This window comes from Malaya genurostris, chromosome 2 (assembly GCF_030247185.1).
Source record: "Malaya genurostris strain Urasoe2022 chromosome 2, Malgen_1.1, whole genome shotgun sequence".
Classification (NCBI taxonomy): domain Eukaryota; kingdom Metazoa; phylum Arthropoda; class Insecta; order Diptera; family Culicidae; genus Malaya; species Malaya genurostris.
Window position 1 is genome coordinate 274,159,860 of NC_080571.1, and position 20,720 is coordinate 274,180,579.

At 37.6% G+C, this 20,720-nt stretch overlaps 1 protein-coding gene across 5 annotated transcripts in view; it reads right to left on the reverse strand.

The window, feature by feature from the left end:
• Nucleotides 1-20,720, reverse strand: part of LOC131430115 (protein spire) — a 463,276-nt gene that overhangs the window by 6,659 nt on the left and 435,897 nt on the right. For 4 of the 5 annotated variants that reach the window (XM_058594819.1, XM_058594817.1, XM_058594816.1 and 1 more), the window contains 5 exons: nucleotides 12,661-12,965; nucleotides 6,180-6,417; nucleotides 5,906-5,959; nucleotides 4,890-5,449; nucleotides 4,627-4,824 (listed from right to left, as the gene is read on the reverse strand). In XM_058594819.1, the coding sequence (XP_058450802.1) occupies nucleotides 4,627-4,824; nucleotides 4,890-5,449; nucleotides 5,906-5,959; nucleotides 6,180-6,417; nucleotides 12,661-12,965 (1,355 nt within the window). The remainder of the gene's footprint in view (nucleotides 1-4,626; nucleotides 4,825-4,889; nucleotides 5,450-5,905; nucleotides 5,960-6,179; nucleotides 6,418-12,660; nucleotides 12,966-20,720) is intronic. The other variant, XM_058594818.1, reaches the window with a different exon arrangement.

The window sequence follows — 20,720 nt, forward strand, 5'->3', positions numbered from 1 at the left end:
AGTATTTCAAAGGTCTGTATGTTTTTGGTTTTGGCAAATTTTTCAAAATTTCCATCGAAAATTTCCAAAAACCACCCGCGCGCATGGTACTTGGACGATGGCCTTAAAACCTCTATAATCGAAACAAAAAATAAAAAGAGACTAGATAAAAAACTCACCTAGGACAAGAAATTGTTTTCATTTTAAACACTTTTTTTCCTTCAATGTGCCATCTTGCAATGTATGATTGGGTTAGTAGAGAACTTAATTATCTATCTTGGGACATAATTCTATCAAAATCAATAATGGTTTTGTTTTGCACATCGATTTTAAATTTTCAAAGTCCATTTTTTCAGTATAGTATAACGGCCACTTCTGAAACGTTCGTGCCACTGATAAACGACTGTTTTCTAACACTTTCAATGTCGTCGCATCATTCAAACCATTTTTAACGCAAAATTTAATGCAAACTCGTTGTTGCAAATCCAATTTTATTTTAAAAATGGTTCAAAATCGAGGATACCCACAACCGCAGTTGTACTCAATACAGCATAACTTTTACAAATGTCCAGGTACTAAGCTGAAAATTTGATAGAATATCAATGAGAAATGTGGTAACCTCAAAAAAAAATCTAATCGGGTGACTGAGAGCGCCACACGGCGGTGATTCCGGGAACTTTTTGATTAAAGTAGTATTTACTATTGGTACATCCCTTGTGTTATATAAAAGTTTAACTTAGGGTAGGGTCTAAATCATGGTGAAAATAATCATTTTAGCGATTTGCTTTCAGAATTATCGTTCAACAAGGTAAAATCCTATGTTTTGCCTGATAAAAAGCATCATTTGAACAACATTTTGTAATTTTTTCGTGGAAAAATATTGAGAAATAAGACGGTGAAGAGACATTTTTGAGGACGCTTCTTAAACATCATGATTTGCGGTGTCCATTGTATCTCAGCGCAAACTAATCAGAAGTTTTTTATTATTTTTTTTACTTTTGGTGGTTGTTTTAAGTCAAAACTACGCCTTTTTTGAAAAAATCCACCATTTTGTAGCTGTAAAACCTCCCCAAAGTAACAAACAACGAAAAGGAAAACTTTGGGGTCTGGTTTTTTATATGTAGAAAGTGTGTGCAAAATTTGAACAAAATTGGTGCAGTAGTTTTTGAATGACGATGGACACGGACTTTCAAAATCTGCTTCCGAAAAAAACGCGTTTAAAGTTTTTTTGCCTATAAAATCAATGGAAACAATTTATTATTCAAGGGAGCGCGTAGGGTCTAACATTTTCAAGAAATCATTTATTTTGCTTCTATAATTTGTTATAATGAAACATTTCACGAATGTTTTGTCAAGTTTTTAAGTCGATCGAAGCAGAAATTGGACCTGTGTGCCGAGTTCTTACTTTTTCGCAGTATGAGATAAGCAAAGATAAAGGCTCATAACTTGCTGAGTTTTGTTCCGATAGGCTTGAAAATTTCACAGAATATTCTTGAAACGTTTTACTATAAGAAAATACAAAAAAAAATAAAATAAAATGATTTTTCAAAAGTGCTAGACCCTACCCCGCTCCTTAAAGAAAGTCTAACTGAATGCGAAATCGAACTGCACGGAACGCCGAAATTAGCTCTGCGCCTAATTCGTATTACTGTTTTTGAATTAGTTAATTTTAACAACAAAATTTTTAAAATAACTATGAAATTAGTTAAAATTGAGAATTTACTTTGCTGAAAAAAACTTTTATTTTTAGAGAATGGGTTTAGTTGGCGAATATCGGACAAAAACCAGCAATATTTCAATCCAACACGAAATTAACAACAAATTTTGCTATTAAAATCAGAAAATTTGTTTCTATTTATCTATCATCATTATTGCTGAAGGACAGCACAAAGAAAACAAAAATGAAATTGGTTTTATTAACAAGTTTATTAGCCAAAAACTCATGAGAAGTGTCAAAGCAAAACAATCCATTAAAAACTAAAAAGGACAGTCTTGTTGAAACTGCTTGCAAATTGTTTGAATGTTTTTCGCATGTGTTACGATATATTCATATATAAATTTCTAAATCGATAAGTAAAAATGACGTAAACTCTTAGTGGAAAGTGTATTTGTTCAGAATTTGTGCGCATTTGAAGCAATTGTGCGTAATAATGTTTTTACGCGGAACAGTGAAGCGAGTTTCGAATGTTGCACTCTAATTGTATATGTCAAATTTGTATTTTTTTGTATTTTTGATAAATTTTGGTTTTACTTGGAATTTAAAAATGTCTCCATCGTTATCAGTATCACTGACTGATTCGGAAATAACATTTCAACAAAGTGAGGCTCGTTTTAATGCTACTCTGTGTTCATTAAACAGGTTTAATGTTCAAATGGCAGTCACTTACGGTTCCGGTGATATGATGGTATAAGTGACGTAAACGTCAAAACTGAACAAGAACATGTCCAATCACGAAGCATGCTATGCAGCTGAATAATGTTACCCTATTTAACCTGAATATCATACACAGCAGTAACAGGAGTGCAGGATTTTGCTACGCCAATTGATACGCACCATTCGAACGCTGCGCTCCTGTTACTTCTATAAATCCAATTCATGTAAAAATGGGGTTTTATTGGGTTTAAACTACACAGTGCATGAACATTATCATCATCATCAACCAGCTGGAAATAAAACAAAGTCTTTTGTCGTATATTTTTTACTAATGTTGCATTGCGTATTGCTATTGCACAGTGAAAACAGTTAAATTAACATTATCAATGTGATTACTATCCAAACTGTTTATTTCCAGCATTTATCGTCTAGCATTCATTTCCCTTCATCTATTGTTCATTTCATTGCGAACTCAACAACAGGTTGCGAATTCAAACACGGTTTGGAATTAACGAGAAATGTGAAACTTCGTGAACCGTGCCGTAAAGTAACCGATTTTTTCCCAACTCTAGTGATAAGGACTGTTGAAGGAGCATTTATGAAAGTTACAAATTCACAATTTTCCCCAATTTGAGCACCTTCATGCACATAAATTGACAAAAATCATTGATGTACATGTTCCTTCAAAATTCATTATCACCCATCACTAAACTTTCCAAAGTTTCAAAGTTGGCAATTTTCCACGATTTTAATAGTCTCATTGACACGCGTTATCCTTAGTTAAAAATTTCTGTATGATTACTGTTGTCACTAGTTTTCACATCCCTCATCGGGATCTACGATTTTAGACGTAAATCAGTCGGCACTCATGTCTGATCTTGCTCATATTTTCTTCCACAATGTTCAAAGCTGATCGACGTCCTGTAAATTAGTCTTACAGGAATCACTGATAATAGTAGCTCAAAATCACTACCGATTTTGTGTGACGGAATATCAGAATTTATTTTGATCCATGTGATTCAAAGATCACTTATCAACTAATCTTGAAAAATGATGCCTAAACTATTCGTAGATTCTCAGCAAAAAGATCCATCAAATGAGCAGAAAAATAAAACTCGACATATTTTTTGAAAATATTCGTGATTGAAATGTAGGTGTGAGACCAGTTTTGAAGATTTATAACTTTTTTGTGTTCATTTATATGCCAGTTTCAATTTTATTTATTGAAGTTTCTCTGATCCAGAGAGGTAAATAACCATAAGATTAAAAGTCTCATAATTCTGGAATTGCAGAATGGGAAGTTGGATTTAAATGAAATTCAATTCATAATAACTTCGCTTTGAACCGTAAGTAAGTTGTTAGTTCGTGAAAATTGATCGATACCAGTTCCATTTTGGATTTATTTAATTTTAGACTTTTACATCGTGATTTAAATGAGCGCCAACAACAAAAAAGTTTTATTAACATGAAAGAAACATTAATTTACAAAGCTTTTTATCAAAAAATCTCTGTGTGTGACACTGTTTAAAACATAGCAGATTTCAAAAAGTGATTGAGCGTTATATGAAGTGCAACTTATCGTTGAAACCCTCTTCTAGTAGTTTTAAATACGAAAACCGAAGTAATGTTTTGTGTGCCAAAACCGCAACTTGAACTCTCCAGAGCAGAAAACAGGAACCGGGAAAAATTTCATGATTCAATATATTTAAATATTAGTGGTGTTTTAAATAGCAATAACTGATATGGGACTGATATGCAAGTTCGGAACGGGTACGGGTTGTTTGTCGGATTTTGGTCGGGTGTGGGTAACGATTTTTTCATTTTAAACGACTACTGGTCGGGTTCGGGTAGAAAAATTTGATCGGGTTTCGGGTATTTGAACCCAATTACCAAAGTTTTTTTTCGGGTACGGATAAAGATTTTTTATTTTTTAACGGTTACGGGTCGGGTTCAGGTTTGGAAGACAATTTTTTCTCGGGTTCGGGTGGGGTACGGGTAATTTTGAAATGCAAATTACTTTTAAGATTTTATAAAAAATTTTATCCAATCGAATAGAAGCAACTAGCCATAACAGTCTCCTTCTCTGTCAATATTTTCAAATGGAGACCTATTTGGAAGCGTTATCCATGTCAGAGAAAACCTGCGCGACTGCTCTATTTCTATAGCTAGCCAAACCCTTTTACAAACATCACTTCGCATATTATTGTGAAAACTGACACCAAGGATGGGACAAGTCGTTGCCACTATTAGCTATCAAGCGTAGACACACCTACCTTTCGGTCTAATTCGGGCCGCAACAGTCGCTCCATCAGTGACCGCGGAAACGATTCATCCACCATGCTGTGCGGGCCGGAACCTCCGTGGGCATGGTGGCTTGGCGACGGGGTGTTCGAGGTGCACGGACTGCTCATCAGCGAGGGTGAAAGCAGAACCACCGGGACATTTCGAAAATGTTCCGTCGGTATTCGCATCTGAAAGCAGCAAGTTCAGCATTGGTTAGTTCGTCCGGTGTTTTTTTTTTCGTTTCAGCCCTTACCTTTTGATTGCATTTATTGCAAACTGTTCGCTGACAAAGTTTGCACAGGATCCCCCTGGCGAACAGAGTAAAGCGCGTTCGCAGGCAAAGGAAGCAAACTTTGCGTTTCTCCACATCCTCCTTGATATGCACATCGACCGGGAGGCCTTCCAGTTCGGCCTTCGTCATAACTGACCGGATATGAACGATCTCTTCCAGAGTCAGCGAAAGTCGATCATTGAGATTGAAGGTGTCCCTCCACTGGTGTTCGTCCAGTGAGTTTTTGGTCCAGGTGTCCAGTGAGGAAACATTGCTGCTACTCACCAAATCCCCCGCCAACCGACTACTTCCGTTAATAATGCGACTTGGCTGTATTTGTTGTTGTCGCTGTTGCTGCGGCTGCTGTTGCTGTTGTGTCTGCGGCTGGTTCTGTCCGTGGTCGGATTGTCTGGATGCTGGTCGCGAAGGAGGCATCGATTGACTACTCAGTGGGTCCAGTTTGTAGTTCTGATTACAACCGATGATGGTGTGCCTCCGCATGGAAGCTCGACGCGACTCACATTGGGTTGCCAAGTCGTACGCTTTGGGTGGATCGGAATAGAGAAGCTTAGTGAGTGTCATGTGATACATAAAACAAATGTTCAGATGCAAGGCAAGTTATGTGATGAACAACGTCAATGAAAACAGGTGTAATTTCGTATAAAAATTGATTTACAGAAAAAATGGTGCAATCCAAAATCAAAAGGCAGTAAAAAACAGAATTAGAAAATTCTACCATAACCATTACATAACACCAAAAATTTTTCAACGATATAAACCACGAATATCTTAATAAAAGTGGTGAACGGAATGCAGATTTGTCGATATAGTGAAGTGAAAAAGATCAGGAAGAGTACTTAATTTTTATCACATACAAAATTGTACATATGAAAGGTAAAAAAATAAACATGTTCATATAAATGAAACAATCCAAAACTGTGTGAAAAGAAACAAAAGTGCAAATAGTAAACAACACCTAAAGAGACTATTATATTTACTTTCAAGTGCTTTATCACAGAACCTATGGTACTCGTCATGTGTTATGATATTCTCTGTATTGATAGAGCGGTTTCATTTTTTTTCGTAATTTTCCAGAAGGTAAGCGATTTGAAAACAATAGAGAGACATTAGAAAGTAGTAGTTCTCAAGAGCAGAAAGAATAATGAATGGATGGAGTTCTCATTTGCCGGAGAATGTCGCGCCGTTAGGTTCGCATGAGAGTCCTAGTGAAGAATTGTTATAGTTATAGAACAGTACTAAAAAATCACTCACTTGTCCGCCTCAGAACGGTGTTGATATTGTTCTGATTGTTCTCATTGTTGATGAGATTTGTACTGGCGTCACTGGTTCCGGTGCCGTAGCGTTTACTGCCGGCAGCCAGTGTTGCATAACGGCCGTATCCGTTGCCAGCGATTCCATTGGCTCTCGGTTGACTGGTGCTGCTGCTACTACTGGCACTTCCGTTCGTGAATTCCCCGTTCGCTGCCGTGTCGATTATGAAATCATCATCCTGCGGGGGAGGAAACAGAAATGTTGCTGTATAATTCATGGACCGACGGACCGTACATTGAATATAAATATTTAAAAGTGCAGGACAGCATGGGAATATACTTCGAAACTCAACGAATTCGATTTATTTAGTCATATGAAAAACGGTATGTTGATAAAAGAACCACTCAAGTTTAGCTTTTAAGGCGAAAATAAAAATGGTAATTTAATCCAATATTTAGACATGTTGAAATCGAATGGGATTAAAGTTTCGATAAATTTTACCAGTCAATCATATCGACTTGATTTACAATGCCAATTATTGATGCAAATTTGCATTCAGTGTCAATTTTTTTGTAGATTACCGGTTTCAGTTGGGAACAATACTATTTTTCCTAATTGTATACGACCACAAGGGTTGTTGGAGAATAAATTTAAAATAAGTGGTCCTAGATGAATACCTTGGGAGAGACCCTAGGTCAAATTGAACAGGTTAAAAAGGATACCTTAGGACTCCTTGAACAGGTGTTTTCAAACAAACGACAAATTTTTCCGGATCAATATATGCAACCATTATGCAGCATATGATTTATTTTCTTTTTTATGACTAAGTTACAACTTGGGGTACCCTATTCGAAAACGAGATTTGAAGGCATTCTGAATAAAATTTTCTTGAAATTTACACGTTACTGATGTCATGAAAAAAAAATCATGAAACCCATAGTTTAATCTTTTCATGTCATAATAATTGATCATGACTTTATGGGAAAGTTGGCATCACTGGGAGTACGACGCGTTGTCTAAGTGCTGCTCTCAAAAAAGTCTAATCTCAATGTATTGTATTGTATTGATACGTATAGTTAAAAATTTAGTCGAAACAGTTGTTTTGAGTGATAGCGGAGGTGTGGCAAGTGTGTGTTTAGTAGCGAGAATGCTATTTACTGAATAATGTTGACTCGCAATACTAAAAATGCTCAAACGGCGAAAACTGAGAATTTACCGCCCCAAAATGCAACGATATTAACCGGTCGAAGCACCGTCTGCATATTATTGTCGGTGTTATCAGATTTCTATGGAATGTGTGAAAATCTAAAAGTCAACCGTGTTATTCAAGCTGAAACTCTAAAATTGGTCTGCAGTAAACCCTTTCGTGAGTGTTTGTTTTTATTTTTTCAGTAGTCGTGTTTCATCTCGCGTTTGTAACAGCAATGCGAATAGGAGAAAAAGGATACTAGTGAGATCGTTCTTTAGCGATATTTTATATTTTTTTACTTATAATTCCTTATTATATCTCTCCTGAGTATCTAAATCAGCTTTTGTTGAGATCATATCGTTTACCAAAACATATCCGGATCTCTTCCCCTACATACTAACAAAACTCCTATTCGGTGATTATCGGACTAACATTCCTTCCTTTTTTTCCTCAGTAGCACAGCCGGTGTCGTTATTGATCATTCAATGAACAGTTAGAAGTGAGTGGGTATGTACAGTGAAAATGATTTGCTTCTCCAGAGCTTCATTTTCTTGTTACATTGTACATTTTCACTCATTCGGTCAATCACGAAGTGCGACTACGGACGATCTACTTCAGCTCAGCTCAGTTCAGCTCATAATAATTGATCATGACTTTATGATCTAAAGCAGCAATTCTCAACCAGTAGTCCGCCTGGGGTCAACGAAATATCAGGTGTACAACTTTGCTTCCGCCGTTTTCCTATAGGTGGCTGTACCGGCTGAGGCTGGTTAAAATACACAGAGATGTCTATCTCCTCTGTGTGACGAAGAGCAAGCAAAATTTCTCCCCTCGCACTGACAACTTCAACGAGAGCTCTTCTCTTTCACATTTATACACCACTGTTGTGTAAGTGTGCACGCATCATGAGTGCGTTTGTTTATTTCCTTTTACCTCTTCCACTGAATCGCACCAAAGTGCTAGAGCATTAGCTAATAAATTCTCTGAGGTGGATGCAGATACTTTCACAGAGGTGTACACGCCGGTGAGCACTCGGCTGTATGGTTTTCGTAGATGAAGCGTGGACACGCAAAATCAGCAAAATAAAACAATTTATCGTAAAATTTTCGGTTTTCCTTGCAAATTTTTCATAGCAAGGCCAGATCTACTCTCTATTAATTGAAGTTCACAGAAGTGTTCGCTCAGCATCACGCGCCAGTGGTCACTTGGGTGTATTTAGACGAGAGCGCGTGTGAGCGATTCATGCGAAGAGAATGTGTTTCACTCGCGCCAGCTGCTTTAACCACAAGCACACACTCAAATGCTGTCTATTCGACACTGAGAAGAAGTGCGCTTTCCTCTTTGTGCGGTGCTTCGTTTTTTCATCCTCGGTGTGGCAAAAATCTGACTCTAGCGTTTATCACTCTGGTGAAATGCCATCTCTGAAAATACATAGATGATAATGCCTTTAAAGTGAGTGTGTACAGTGCCTAACGAATTGTCATCGTCGTTTCAGTGACAGTTGTTCTTGTTTTCGTATTATTCACGCTTGAAAATGTCTGTTTATGTGCCCAATTCTCGCCATTTGCGGGAAGTTTTACTTTTCTGTTACAATTCGAAAATAAAATGCAACTGAAGCGCATCGAATGCTTTCAGAAACTTACGGTGATGCTGCTCTGAGTAAAAGAACGTGTCGGGAGTGGTTTCAACGTTTTGAAAATGATGATTTCGATGTCGAAGACAAACATGATGGTGAAGAGAAAAAACCGTCAAAGATGAACAACTAGAAGCATTGCTTGATGAAGATTCGTGCCAAACCCAAGAAGAGCTTGCCGAATCGTTGGGAGTGAGTCAGCAAGCCATTTCAAAACGTCTCAAGGCCCTAAGCATGATTTAGAAAAGTCTTGCTCCACCCGCCGTAGTATCTCAAGAACAGCTACTTTTTGAAGAAAGGATATCATGAACAAATTTATTGCCTTTAACCTGTAGAATAATATTCTACTGCTTAAATGATTATCTTTCAACGAAAACTTGAAATTTCGAATATATCTGTAAATTGTTTTAACTGTAACTTCTTCATTTTTCAAAAGGCACGGATGGGATAGCCATCAATCCGTAGGTTTTAATAACAGCTTTAAAAAAAATTATCAAAAAAAATCGAAACCCTGATTTTTTTTAATTTAATTTTTTTTATTCATTTTGAAATTATTGAGAAAAAAAATAAATTTTTTTTTCACTGTATATTTTTTAAAGTGCCCGATCTATTCCATACAACTTCTTCCTGAACGCCATTTTTGTATCAGGTGTACAACTTTGCTTCCGCCGTTTTTTTTTCCAAAATTATAAGCTTTATTGCGAAAAAGTGCTAACAGATGTATTATTCAAAGTATTGTCCATCGCTAGCGACAACTTTCTCCCATCTTTCCGGCAATTTTCGGATCCCGGCTCGAAAAAAGGAGTCCTCTTTTGACGCTATCCATGAAGCAATCCATTTTTCCAACTCTTCGAAGGATTGAAAATGTTGATCTGTCAGACCGTGTGCCATCGAACGGAATAAGTGGAAGTCAGAAGGGGCGACATCTGGGGAATACGGAGGGTGGGGCAAGACTTCCCATGTCAGCGTTTCCAGGTACTTTTTGACCACTTTTGCGAAGTGTGGCCGAGCATTGTCGTGATGGAGGATGACTTTGCCATGTCGCTCTTGATACTGTGGCCGCTTTCCTTTTAGCGCGCGACTAAGGCGCATCAGTTGCGTTCGGTAGCGATCTCCTGTTATGGTTTCACCCGGTTTTAAGAGCTCGTAGTAAATTGTTATTCATCTTTGAAGGTTTTTCTCTTCCACCATCGTTTTTGTCTTCGACATCGAAATCACCATTTTTAAAACGTTGAAACCACTCTCGACACGTTCTTTTACTCCGAGCATCATCACCGTAAGTTTCTGAGAGCATTCGATGCGCTTCAGCTGCATTTTTGTGCGAATTGTAACAGCAAAGGAAAACTTTCCGCAAATGGCGAGAATTGGGCACATAAACAGACATTTTCAAGCGTGAATAATACGAAAACAAGAACAACTGTCACTGAAACGGCGATGACAATTCGTTAGTCACTATCATCTATGTATTTTGACCAGCCTCAGCCGGTACAGTCACCTATCGGAAAACGGCGGAAGCAAAGTTGTACACCTGATACAATTAACGGTTTCCGAGTTACAACGATTTGAAAAAAGCAATTTTTATGAAATGCAAAAATACATACATCCTTTTTAAAAATCAGTCGTGAGTCGAATTGACCTCTCTATCGGTTTAAAACTAATGGTTTGCCATACTGAAGCCATGTGCAAAGTTTCATCCAAATCGGAGAAGGTCGATACTGATTTTGTCACGTTTTCGTCTACTCATTTCTGGAATTGTTCGATTGTTTCTTCTTCTTGACACCGATTGTTTGCAAACAGTACCGCTGAACTGTCAATGATGAATACTTGTTCATTTGTGATGTCACGATAAAAAATCTAATATCATTGAAGCCATGCTTCAACGTGAATATTTCTTTAGTGACAGTATAATTGTTCTGAACACTAACAACAATCTGTGGAATCTTTCAAAGTTCAGTTTCTTCATCAAACTGCAGTACGAGGGCTAATTAGAAATCGGATGATCTTGGGGGGTCAGTCAAAATCACTTCACATCACAGTTTTCGATACGACTCGTCCGGGGAACAATGGTCGTAACAAATCGATTGTTAATCGAGCTGTATGGCATGTTGCACCGTTCTGTTGAAACCAGTAGCCATTCAAACCATTTTCACGAACAATGGGTATCACAAAATCATTTATTATGGCCCAATAACGACCGCCATTAACAGTTTCCGTTGCTCCATCATCGTCTTTGAAAAAATAGCGAGCACTCATCGTATCCGCACCAACACCACACCAAACTACAACTTTTTGGTCGTACAGAGACTGTTCCTCGATTGATTGAGGATTTTCAGTTTGATAGAACCAAAAATTTTTCTTATGAACGCATCCAAATATCGTTCGGTTGGTTTTCACAATTGAGAAGTTATTTTGAATGTAAAGCTTAACAATTTCAGCGTATTCATTTGGTGTGTATTGTTCCATGGTAAAATTTCCTGGAATTACGCTTCCAACGTGGTGTGTCGATCTGACAATTCTGTCAAAAGTTATTGGGTTGCCCGGTGCTTCCACTTAAAATTGCCCACCCTTTATATGACATTCGGGCCTCCGGTTCAAAAGTCGCTTTTCATAGTGATTGCATAGTTTTTTTTATATGCGAAAGGCAAAAGGTCACGATCACGTTCGAAAACGTGCTACAAGAAACACATATGTAGATCAGAAAGGAGACGTTTGTTAGCTAATGTGCCAATAACATGATCAATTCAGACATTCAAAAATATATAAAATTAGAGATTTATTGATGAAATTAACACTTCAAGTTACTTAATAGAATCAAATTTCGCTCTATCGTTCAAATGCCATCACAGCTTAATTATGTTAACAAGATCATCTTTGTTTCCAGAACCATAAAATGGGTACAAGTTGTGGTATACAGTTATGGCTTGTATCACATTTCAATACCGATGACGTTAGCCGTGATACGATATAATGAACAATCCCATCTCGAAACAGTATAATTGGAAGTCGCCCAACCACCTACCATAGATAATTACTGTTTTTCAGTAAACGCAATCCACAGAAATTCTAGACAACGCCCTTCACTGCTATGGGCGCCATTAAAACTAGTTGGCTGCAAAAAACGGTTCAAATACAGTGAAACCGCGTGACCAACTAGCGCCTAATGCGTTGCTGCTACTTAAAAAACCACACTTAAGAGTGCTCGATCTCAGCCAGCCAACACGGTGAGTCAGTAGTTCAACCAAGACCTTTTACTCAAAGCGTTAATCTATTTTCTGCAGCCACCATAATTTGAAAGGTGAATTTTAATCTCAGGTGAAACTACTTTGGCGGAGTTGTGGTACTGTGCGTACTGGTGGTGCTGGGAAGATAACTGCCATCGAGTCACTTTGTGAATACAATATATTAATTCTAGATCGAATCAGCCAATTATTTTGGTTAAGACACAGTTACTCTGAAGGGCTAAAGTATTACTTCGGAAAGTGGATATTGAAAGTCCATTCACTTAATTGCATGAATCGTGATTCAAAGATCCTTCGAAAGCATTCCTAACCCGGCTGGTTTTGGACGCACAGTTCGAAAAAGGTTGTCCATGTGGAGTAATAGTTAAATTTTGCTCGGATTTTTTTTTGTTATACGATTTAGTTAAAGGTCAATCTTACCTCAAACAGTGAAAAATCTACTGGAATCAGTCTTAGTGTGTTCCTTGGTGAGTTGAAATACATCGTTGAGAGGGATGATGATACGGAGGATTTACTCGGTGCCATCGTTGCAGGTGTCGCCCTAGCAGTGCTGCTGCTGCTAGCGGATCCCTTGGTCGCTGATGCATTAGCCGTTGCCACTGCAGGTGCAGCTGATGACGATACGTTTGTTGTGCTATGACTATTGCTACCGCTACTACTGCTACTACTATTTCCTATTTCATCACATGATTTTTTTACGCTATCTATTTGTGTGGTTGGTAAAACTGGAAGTAAAAGAAACGGAAAAAAATGTTCAATTAATTAGATTTAAAATGATTTCGACAAAATGCAAGCGGCGGCACACAAATCGTGTCGACAAGGCGTCTGCAGCGTTTTGGGAGCCACGCGCACATTACGATAACTAGAAACGAGACACGAAAATAGATGAACCAAAATGAAAAAAAAAACGGTCGATTACATAGAGCTTCCTGCGAGGCATGTTATTTCATCCAGGAATGTGTTGCGATTCGCAGTGCGATGAACTAGATCACTATCGACTAAATTGAGACATTAGCGAGACTAACGTAAAGTCAGAGGAATAGAGAGAGAGAGAACGACACACACAAATGATACTGATTCCGTTATTCCGGTCACATTCACCATACGGGCTAACGCCAGACGCCAAACGCCAATGATACAATAAATTGTAAATTATGCAAGGTAACTGATTTCTACGAAAACGATACGTTTTGTCACATTGTATTGTATTACTGCTGATTATTGGAGTCAATCTTTTGGCTGAATGAAGCATTATGGAATTTATTGGTAACGAGATATTCACAGGATCTTCGGAATCTGTTTCAAAATAATTGGAACTCAAAAACCTATTTTTAATTCACCTAGTGTGTGTGTGTGTTTGATCCACTTAGTGGTTTCATCGATACATTGTCATTGAAATATTGTTTGCCTTTTTATTGAGATAACTTCTGACACTAATTGGGGCTCACCAATTCATACAGATTGATTCGGCTAGTTCACAAGCGATTATGTCACATTAAATGGACCACCCTGTATATTTGAACTTGTTCAATGGTCACTTTCTGAGATAATTGTTGGTAAATTTATTTGTCGATTACGTCACTTGTACGGTATCTCCGAAACTTGAAAGTCAACCATATGATCTTCGAAATCGACTCACAGGCCAATTTTAGTCTCGAACGAGCCTAAAATTGTTGATATCGGTTAATTCATATACAAAAAAATTGAGCGGTAATGAGTTTTGACGATTACGTCACTTATGCCATTCTATCGCCAGAACCGTAAGTGCCATTTGAAATTAAAACCTGTTCAATGAACCAATAGTAGTTTCCAAACGAGCCTAACTTTGTTTAAATCAGTTCAGCCGTCATGAGAAAATTATGAGGTAATAAAGCAACGCGATTTGTCGGTTACGTCAGTTCAGGAATCAGAAGTAATTGGCTCAAATGGCACGTTCCCCTAGTCATTTGGAGATTTGTGCCTTGCCGTAGCTTTTCTTCAATTTCCTGATGGGAAGGAAATGATAAAAGGAACATGGAAGGGACTTGTGAAGTGGGTGAGGTGGGAAAACAGTACAAAACATAAAGAAACAAATCGTGCTGCATCCCTGAACGAACTGCAGGAGCCAAAATGCACAGTTAATAAAACCTCCAACCCCGAGAGGACTTAGATAATTTACAAAAGCGGCACCATTCTGCATTCCCGGAAGAATCCAGAGCGATTCGCAGTATGTATGCGCAGAAGTAAATCCGGCACCCCGTAAAGGATGCCAACTAATCTGCTAAAAACCTATTTAAGGTGAACACAAAAAGGATTCATTCACTCCAGGAAGAACGATGAACCCTGCTGACTATAGCTCCTTACCACATTGGGTGAGAAACGATAGAATATCCTTTAATTTTAGCTCCGCATACACAGACTCAACCATGTATGGAAAACCAAAAACCGTAATCGCATTCACACAAATCACACGAATAATACTCAGCACGCTGAATAGTAGCCATGTGATAATTGAGTTTGCAATGTCCAGTCAGAGCTCTGACCAGAATGCTGCAATGATGCTTGGAAAAATGCATTAGACACGTTAACATTTTCAGATTCAAATAACCCAAGAACGGATCTTGTGCTTTATCCAACGAGTTGAATATGATAAAGCTGGTTCAGGACCAACGAAATAAGCCAACGCGAATTGTCGGTTTCGTCACTTACATCATTATATCGTCGGATCTAGAAGTTCCAGCCATTTGATCTTCGAACTTGAAAAATGGCCAAATAGTGGGCCGTATGAATAAAATGTAGTAAAGTCTGTTGTTTGTAGTATCTTCTCAAAAACAAAGTCCACAGAGTATAACGCGGTTTGGTATGAATAAAAAACAAGTTCGAACAGTTAGTTAATGCTACTTCCGAATTTAAGCATTTACTGCATACCGTATCGACACAGTGCCGGAAAAGCTGGCATAAACATGCACAAAGCAAGAAACGTACTTACATCTGTAAAAATGCCCTTTTTTAATTTCTGTACTTCACTTTATCAGCAAACACACGAGTAGCAACCTCTAGAGCTACCTACCGAAAACTTGTATTAAATACTACAGTTTGTAGCATGTTTTGACAGGAACGTGATCCACACGTAGCATTTACTACCGAAATTCAAGCATGCTACGTTTTATTCATACGGCCCAGTATCTTTCAAACGAGCCTAAGTTTGCTGAAAGCGGTTTAGCCATCTTCGAAATTATGGAAATAAAAATTTTGGAAACAAACTCTTCAATGATGAGGTTAATTATGGACAAATAACCATGTGTAAATATTATTTAAATCAATATCCGAGCGAAAAAGATTCTTGAACATTGATAAAAGAATCGTGCTTGCAAGACTTGTGCTTCTATAGGATTTTTTTATTGGCATGTTACAGCCACGTGAAATGTCGAAGCACTAAACTTCAAATGACACGTTCACATCGCACGGGAACCATTCGCACTCGGCATGTGTCGTCTGTTCAAATTGGGCTAATTTTTGTATTGTTTTATACTACGAATATGGGACCAGGCCAGTGCGCAGGAATCATTCTAGGGGGGAGAAGAGTTCCAAGGGGGGGGGGGGGGGGAATCCGTGTAAAAGAAAACCGTGTTAATTGAGGAAACCGTGCAAAAAAACCGCGTGGAAAATTTAACGTAATAATTCCAAAAACCGTAGATTTGATTATTTGTTTGTTTTGTTTTGGATAAAATGTAACTTCTGATAATTTGAAGGGGAAAAAAAGCTTATTTTTTAACCCCCAAATTTATGCAGAGTTCACATTACTGTGAAAATGTAACTGTTATTTCACTATAAAAACAGCCTGAGGTTACGAGAAGGGTCCAGTCATACTTGATGAAACACATTGCATGACAAATTAAAATTAAAAACACTTAAGAAACGCGTTGTACGATAAGCAAATTATTCTAAATGGCCATGCCTTCTGTATAATGCATTAAGTTTTCAATAGAACGATAATACGTACAATTAGAACAAATTAACACTTTCTCTACAAAAAAAGCTTGAGAATAAGTTCTTTTCAATTCCGAAGGTGCGATGTGTAGTAAACACAAACGATCTTAACAGTCATTCTAAACTAAACTGAGTGGGAAAACATGGGTATTGGATGAAGATCTATGCAGGCAGCGACAGCATCAAAGGGGTAAGAATTCATAGAGATGAATATGGATCAAATTGGAAACGGTATTACTATGTGTCAAAATCATAATACTATTAGAACTATATCAATCAAATGGGTATAAAATACTGTACTGTTCGATATGATGAAAAGTTGAAGAGATTAGTAAATTCGACTAGTTCTTCAACGCTACGAAATTCTCAAAAAATAATGATTTTTCTCAAAAAACAAATGACAGTGCTTTTTAAACTCTCATCAGAAACTGTGTCAATTGAGAAAACCGTGTGAATGAAAAACGTGTTAATTCCGGAATCCGTGTAAAAAAACCGTGTGAAAAAAAAACCGTGTAAGAAGAGAGCAAAGTCCTGGCATTACATTCCTTTTGTGGAATTTGGCCTTTCTGTTTCAACAGAAGTAAGAAGAGACCTTAGTGTATAACGCAAAATATTCGTATTTTTGTATTTTTAGGAGTACCTTCTAGAAAATGTCAAGACATATTTGGTAAATTGTTGTATTTAAATCATATAGCAATGTAAAGGTCACTAATAAAAAATAAAAGGATACAATAAATCTGATCGGCCTTACTCGTTTGAATGTGGAAACTCGAAATTCATATGAAAAGGCGCCCCATAAAAAAGTAAGTCGAGAAATGACCAAGTACATTAAAATAGCCGTATAATTCTTGGTTAGTTGGTGACACGAATACGTTGATTTTTAGTGTTTAGGATCATCGTTTCTGGTTCCGGAAGTACCAGAAAAGCGCTCGTGTGCTCCAAACCGGAAATCACTCTAGTTTCTCCGAAACGGCCAGACCGATCTTCTGAAACTCAGATTCAAATGAAAAGTATTATGTTTCCATAAGCTGATGTGGAATTTTATCCAGATCCTACCGGTTCCGGGTAGTACAGGGTAGTGTGCAAAAAAGCGTAAAAATTCTTCTAAATTTTACTCAAAATTTTTTCAATTTATAGGTTATGCTAGTTACTGGCCAAACGAACCGATTTCAGCTATACCGGATCCCAGCTCCCGGTTCCGGAAGTACCGGAAGTAGTGATCGAAAACTCTAAAACGGAAATCCCTTCAGAGACAGATGAGTCTATTTTCACAAACTTATACTCAAATACGTTTATAAAAAAGACTACTTCTGAATACACATTTTGGATGGAATGAGCGAAAAAGCAAAAAAAGAAACAAAGATTTTCTATTAACTTGTGTCAAAACTGTTAAAAACTGAAAAAGTTATGCTAATGTATGCCCAAACCAGTGGCGTCTCGTCCTCATGTGCACCTCGTGCACTGCACAATCGGTCAAATTGAAGGAATTAACTGCACCCCTATCCGCATTCAATTATTTTATAGATTTTGAGATTTTAGGCACCGAATATAAAATAATGAGCGATTCCACAGCATAATATGCACAAACTCACACTAAGTAACTTGCATTTGCTGGTCAGTGGACTGCCAAACGATCTATTCATATCGCAGCACTTCGCCTTGTGCACCTAAATTGCGTATATTTACACTCATCTCATCCAACTTAAAATTCAAGTACATCCTGTCACTGTGTTAGTGTCTCCCTTTTCATGCACATGAATTACTGCACAGATTCAAGAAGAGAAGGAATTACTCAACTCAGCTTGAGTAACTTGTATGCACACCTTCCGGAGACGAATCAGTGGCCTATGCTTATGGCAGTTGAAAACAAATTGCTGTATCAGTTTCAACATCGAAGCGATTTTATTGATGAAGTTATTGCCAGATTTGATCGACATGCAGAGAACTGAATTCTTCTATTGCATCGATGATACGAAATAAGTTTAATAAAAAGAAATCCCGTCCAAAAGTATATTATTTCATTGTGTTCCTCAATTTTTAGTTTTCACTTGCAGCGAACTGTTACAGCTGAATTCATACCACATAAACAGTGCACAATCCGTAAATTTTGTCACGAGACGCCACTGGCCCAAACAAATTTTTTTGTTCTTATTCAATATTCAACGATAAGTCTTTTGAAGAATCCCTTAGTATTATTAATGAAAACATGAGTTATGTGAGAAAGGCATTATTGCATCACTAGGTGGATTAAAACAGGTTTTTCTTCTTGATCCAACTCTTGGTTCCCGAAATACAGGATATTTTAAAAAAATTTAAAAAATATCGATTTTATCAGAGATACACAGCAAAACATGCCCAGATAATAGAAGATTCAAGTTAAGCTAAGAATCACCGATTTAAAAATACAAACCCGACTGTTACGGAATTTGTGCGGTTTAATACGTGTTCCATCGGAAAGTTAAATTATTTCAAACGAGGTTAGAGTCATTTTTTTTCTTCATCATAAAAATCGTATCATTTTGCGTTTTTCGACGTAGTATGTTTGTAGTGACCATTAAAAGTGCCCAATCATAGCATCGAACAGTCACGAAATGCAGAACCAAAAAAAAAAATCACGAAACTAAAATTTATTCACGCTACGTGGGATTCTCAATGAGCCCAAATTTCATATCAAACCATAGTGAATTGACAGGCATGAAACGGAAGCATTTTATTTGTTTTTTTTTTTTGAGCAATGCTTGTTGATCCTACTTGTTTGAGACTTTAGCAAGACGCGCGGGAAGTTCATTTAGGTAGCTGAATTGCTTCACGGTGGCCACGAATATGTTCATAGGAAATGTTCAGAAGGTGACGGACATAAATGAACGAGCACCTTCCGAGTATAGAGACAGTGTTCGGATCGCAGCTTTAACAAACATGGGTACATTAGGACGGTGTCGTTCATGGAGCGGTGCACGTATCACTAGAAGGTATTGTTCTTTAACGCCTTTACGCTCAAGAACAAGACGGTATACATTTTCGCGGAACTCAGAATCGAGGTTTCGCGGCGAAATGTTGACACTGAGCGGAATGACTAACGGTCTATTGTATAGCGCTGCCAGTGAATTTTTTCCCGCGATGACCTTGATGGTACTGAACTGACAGCGGGGGCCCTTCGACTGTAGCCCCGTTTCAGCCATGTGCCGCACCGTTTAGTAAAAAGAACTAGCTATCCGTTACACGCCAGTCAGTTTCCCACTGTTAGGTGACGACGATTGCAGGTCGAGGTTAGTCAATGAATTGACTCAGTTGTATTTAGGTCCCGTTTATCTCGCAGTAAAGTTGGGTAATTGCTTTGGGTCGTTTTAATTGTCAGAAATGTGTTAATGTTACCGGAAAGGTGTACAATGGAACATGCTGTAGTACATGGCATTAAAATGAGTGTCAATTTTTATACTTTTTTTCTGTTTTTGTGTTTGCCCAAATGGTGCTTTTTATAAACAGTATTGTCGTTGGCAGATTCTTCGCAGAATGGGTCTATTTGTTTTGAGAAGTCGCCGAGCAATGCTGGAAAGCTATGACTAACATTCCTGTTTTCGCTTGATGTACTTCGAAGTAAAATTTATAAGGGATATTGGAAGTAAATCCTTCGACTTTTTTTGAAAAACTTATCCAAAATGCCAATTTATACACATTATAGATTGAGTTCCCTTAAAATTTGCTAAGAGTTAATTTCATTAAATATTCGTTAATGTTTTTTTTAACTAAAAATGTTCTAATGTATGAATTTTAACGGTAATCAACAACTAGAATATTATTCACGCAAACTTCAGATTCTTTACGATGTAAGCTTCGCAATATTCCGTTTTGACTGAAATTACGGTACCATGAAAAACTGGAGCCAGAAAGTGCTTCTAGCGTCAATTAGATTCTAAGTTTGCGAGAAACAGTAGAGGAGAGGGCTGGGTTCAGCAACCATCAGCACTTTTTCCCCTAATTGACCAATATCGCCAGCTGTCTATGTAAGCTTGTTTTTGTCAAGAGTTAGTTTTTTTGCGAAAAGACAGTGACTCAAAACACTCGAACACAGATAAGTAGTGACCAGGCGACTATACTAGAGGGGGGCTTAAGTACTCAGCACCCCCTCCGTCTCCGAAATTCAATTCAATTATAAGGGGAGACCGGAACTAAACCGGACACGATTTTGAACCGGACAGTTTAAATATCTTATGACTAGCAATTATTTCAATTGATGGATAATCTTTGTAAACGCACTTCCATGTTCAGTTTGCCGTCAATCCTGTTCATGTCAAAACGTGTACGTGTTTCATTAAAAAAATTCTAGTTCTATATTTTTTTGGTATGTTTAATTTCTGTGCCTTATAACGACGGTCTGGTTATTGTTTTTAAAAATTTATTTCGTGGTGAATCTAATGATTGTCTGTGCAGGGTTGAACCGGACAAAAAGTAAGGCTAATCCGGACACATAATTTCGACATAAAATTCTTATCGGATTCTTGAAACATACCTAA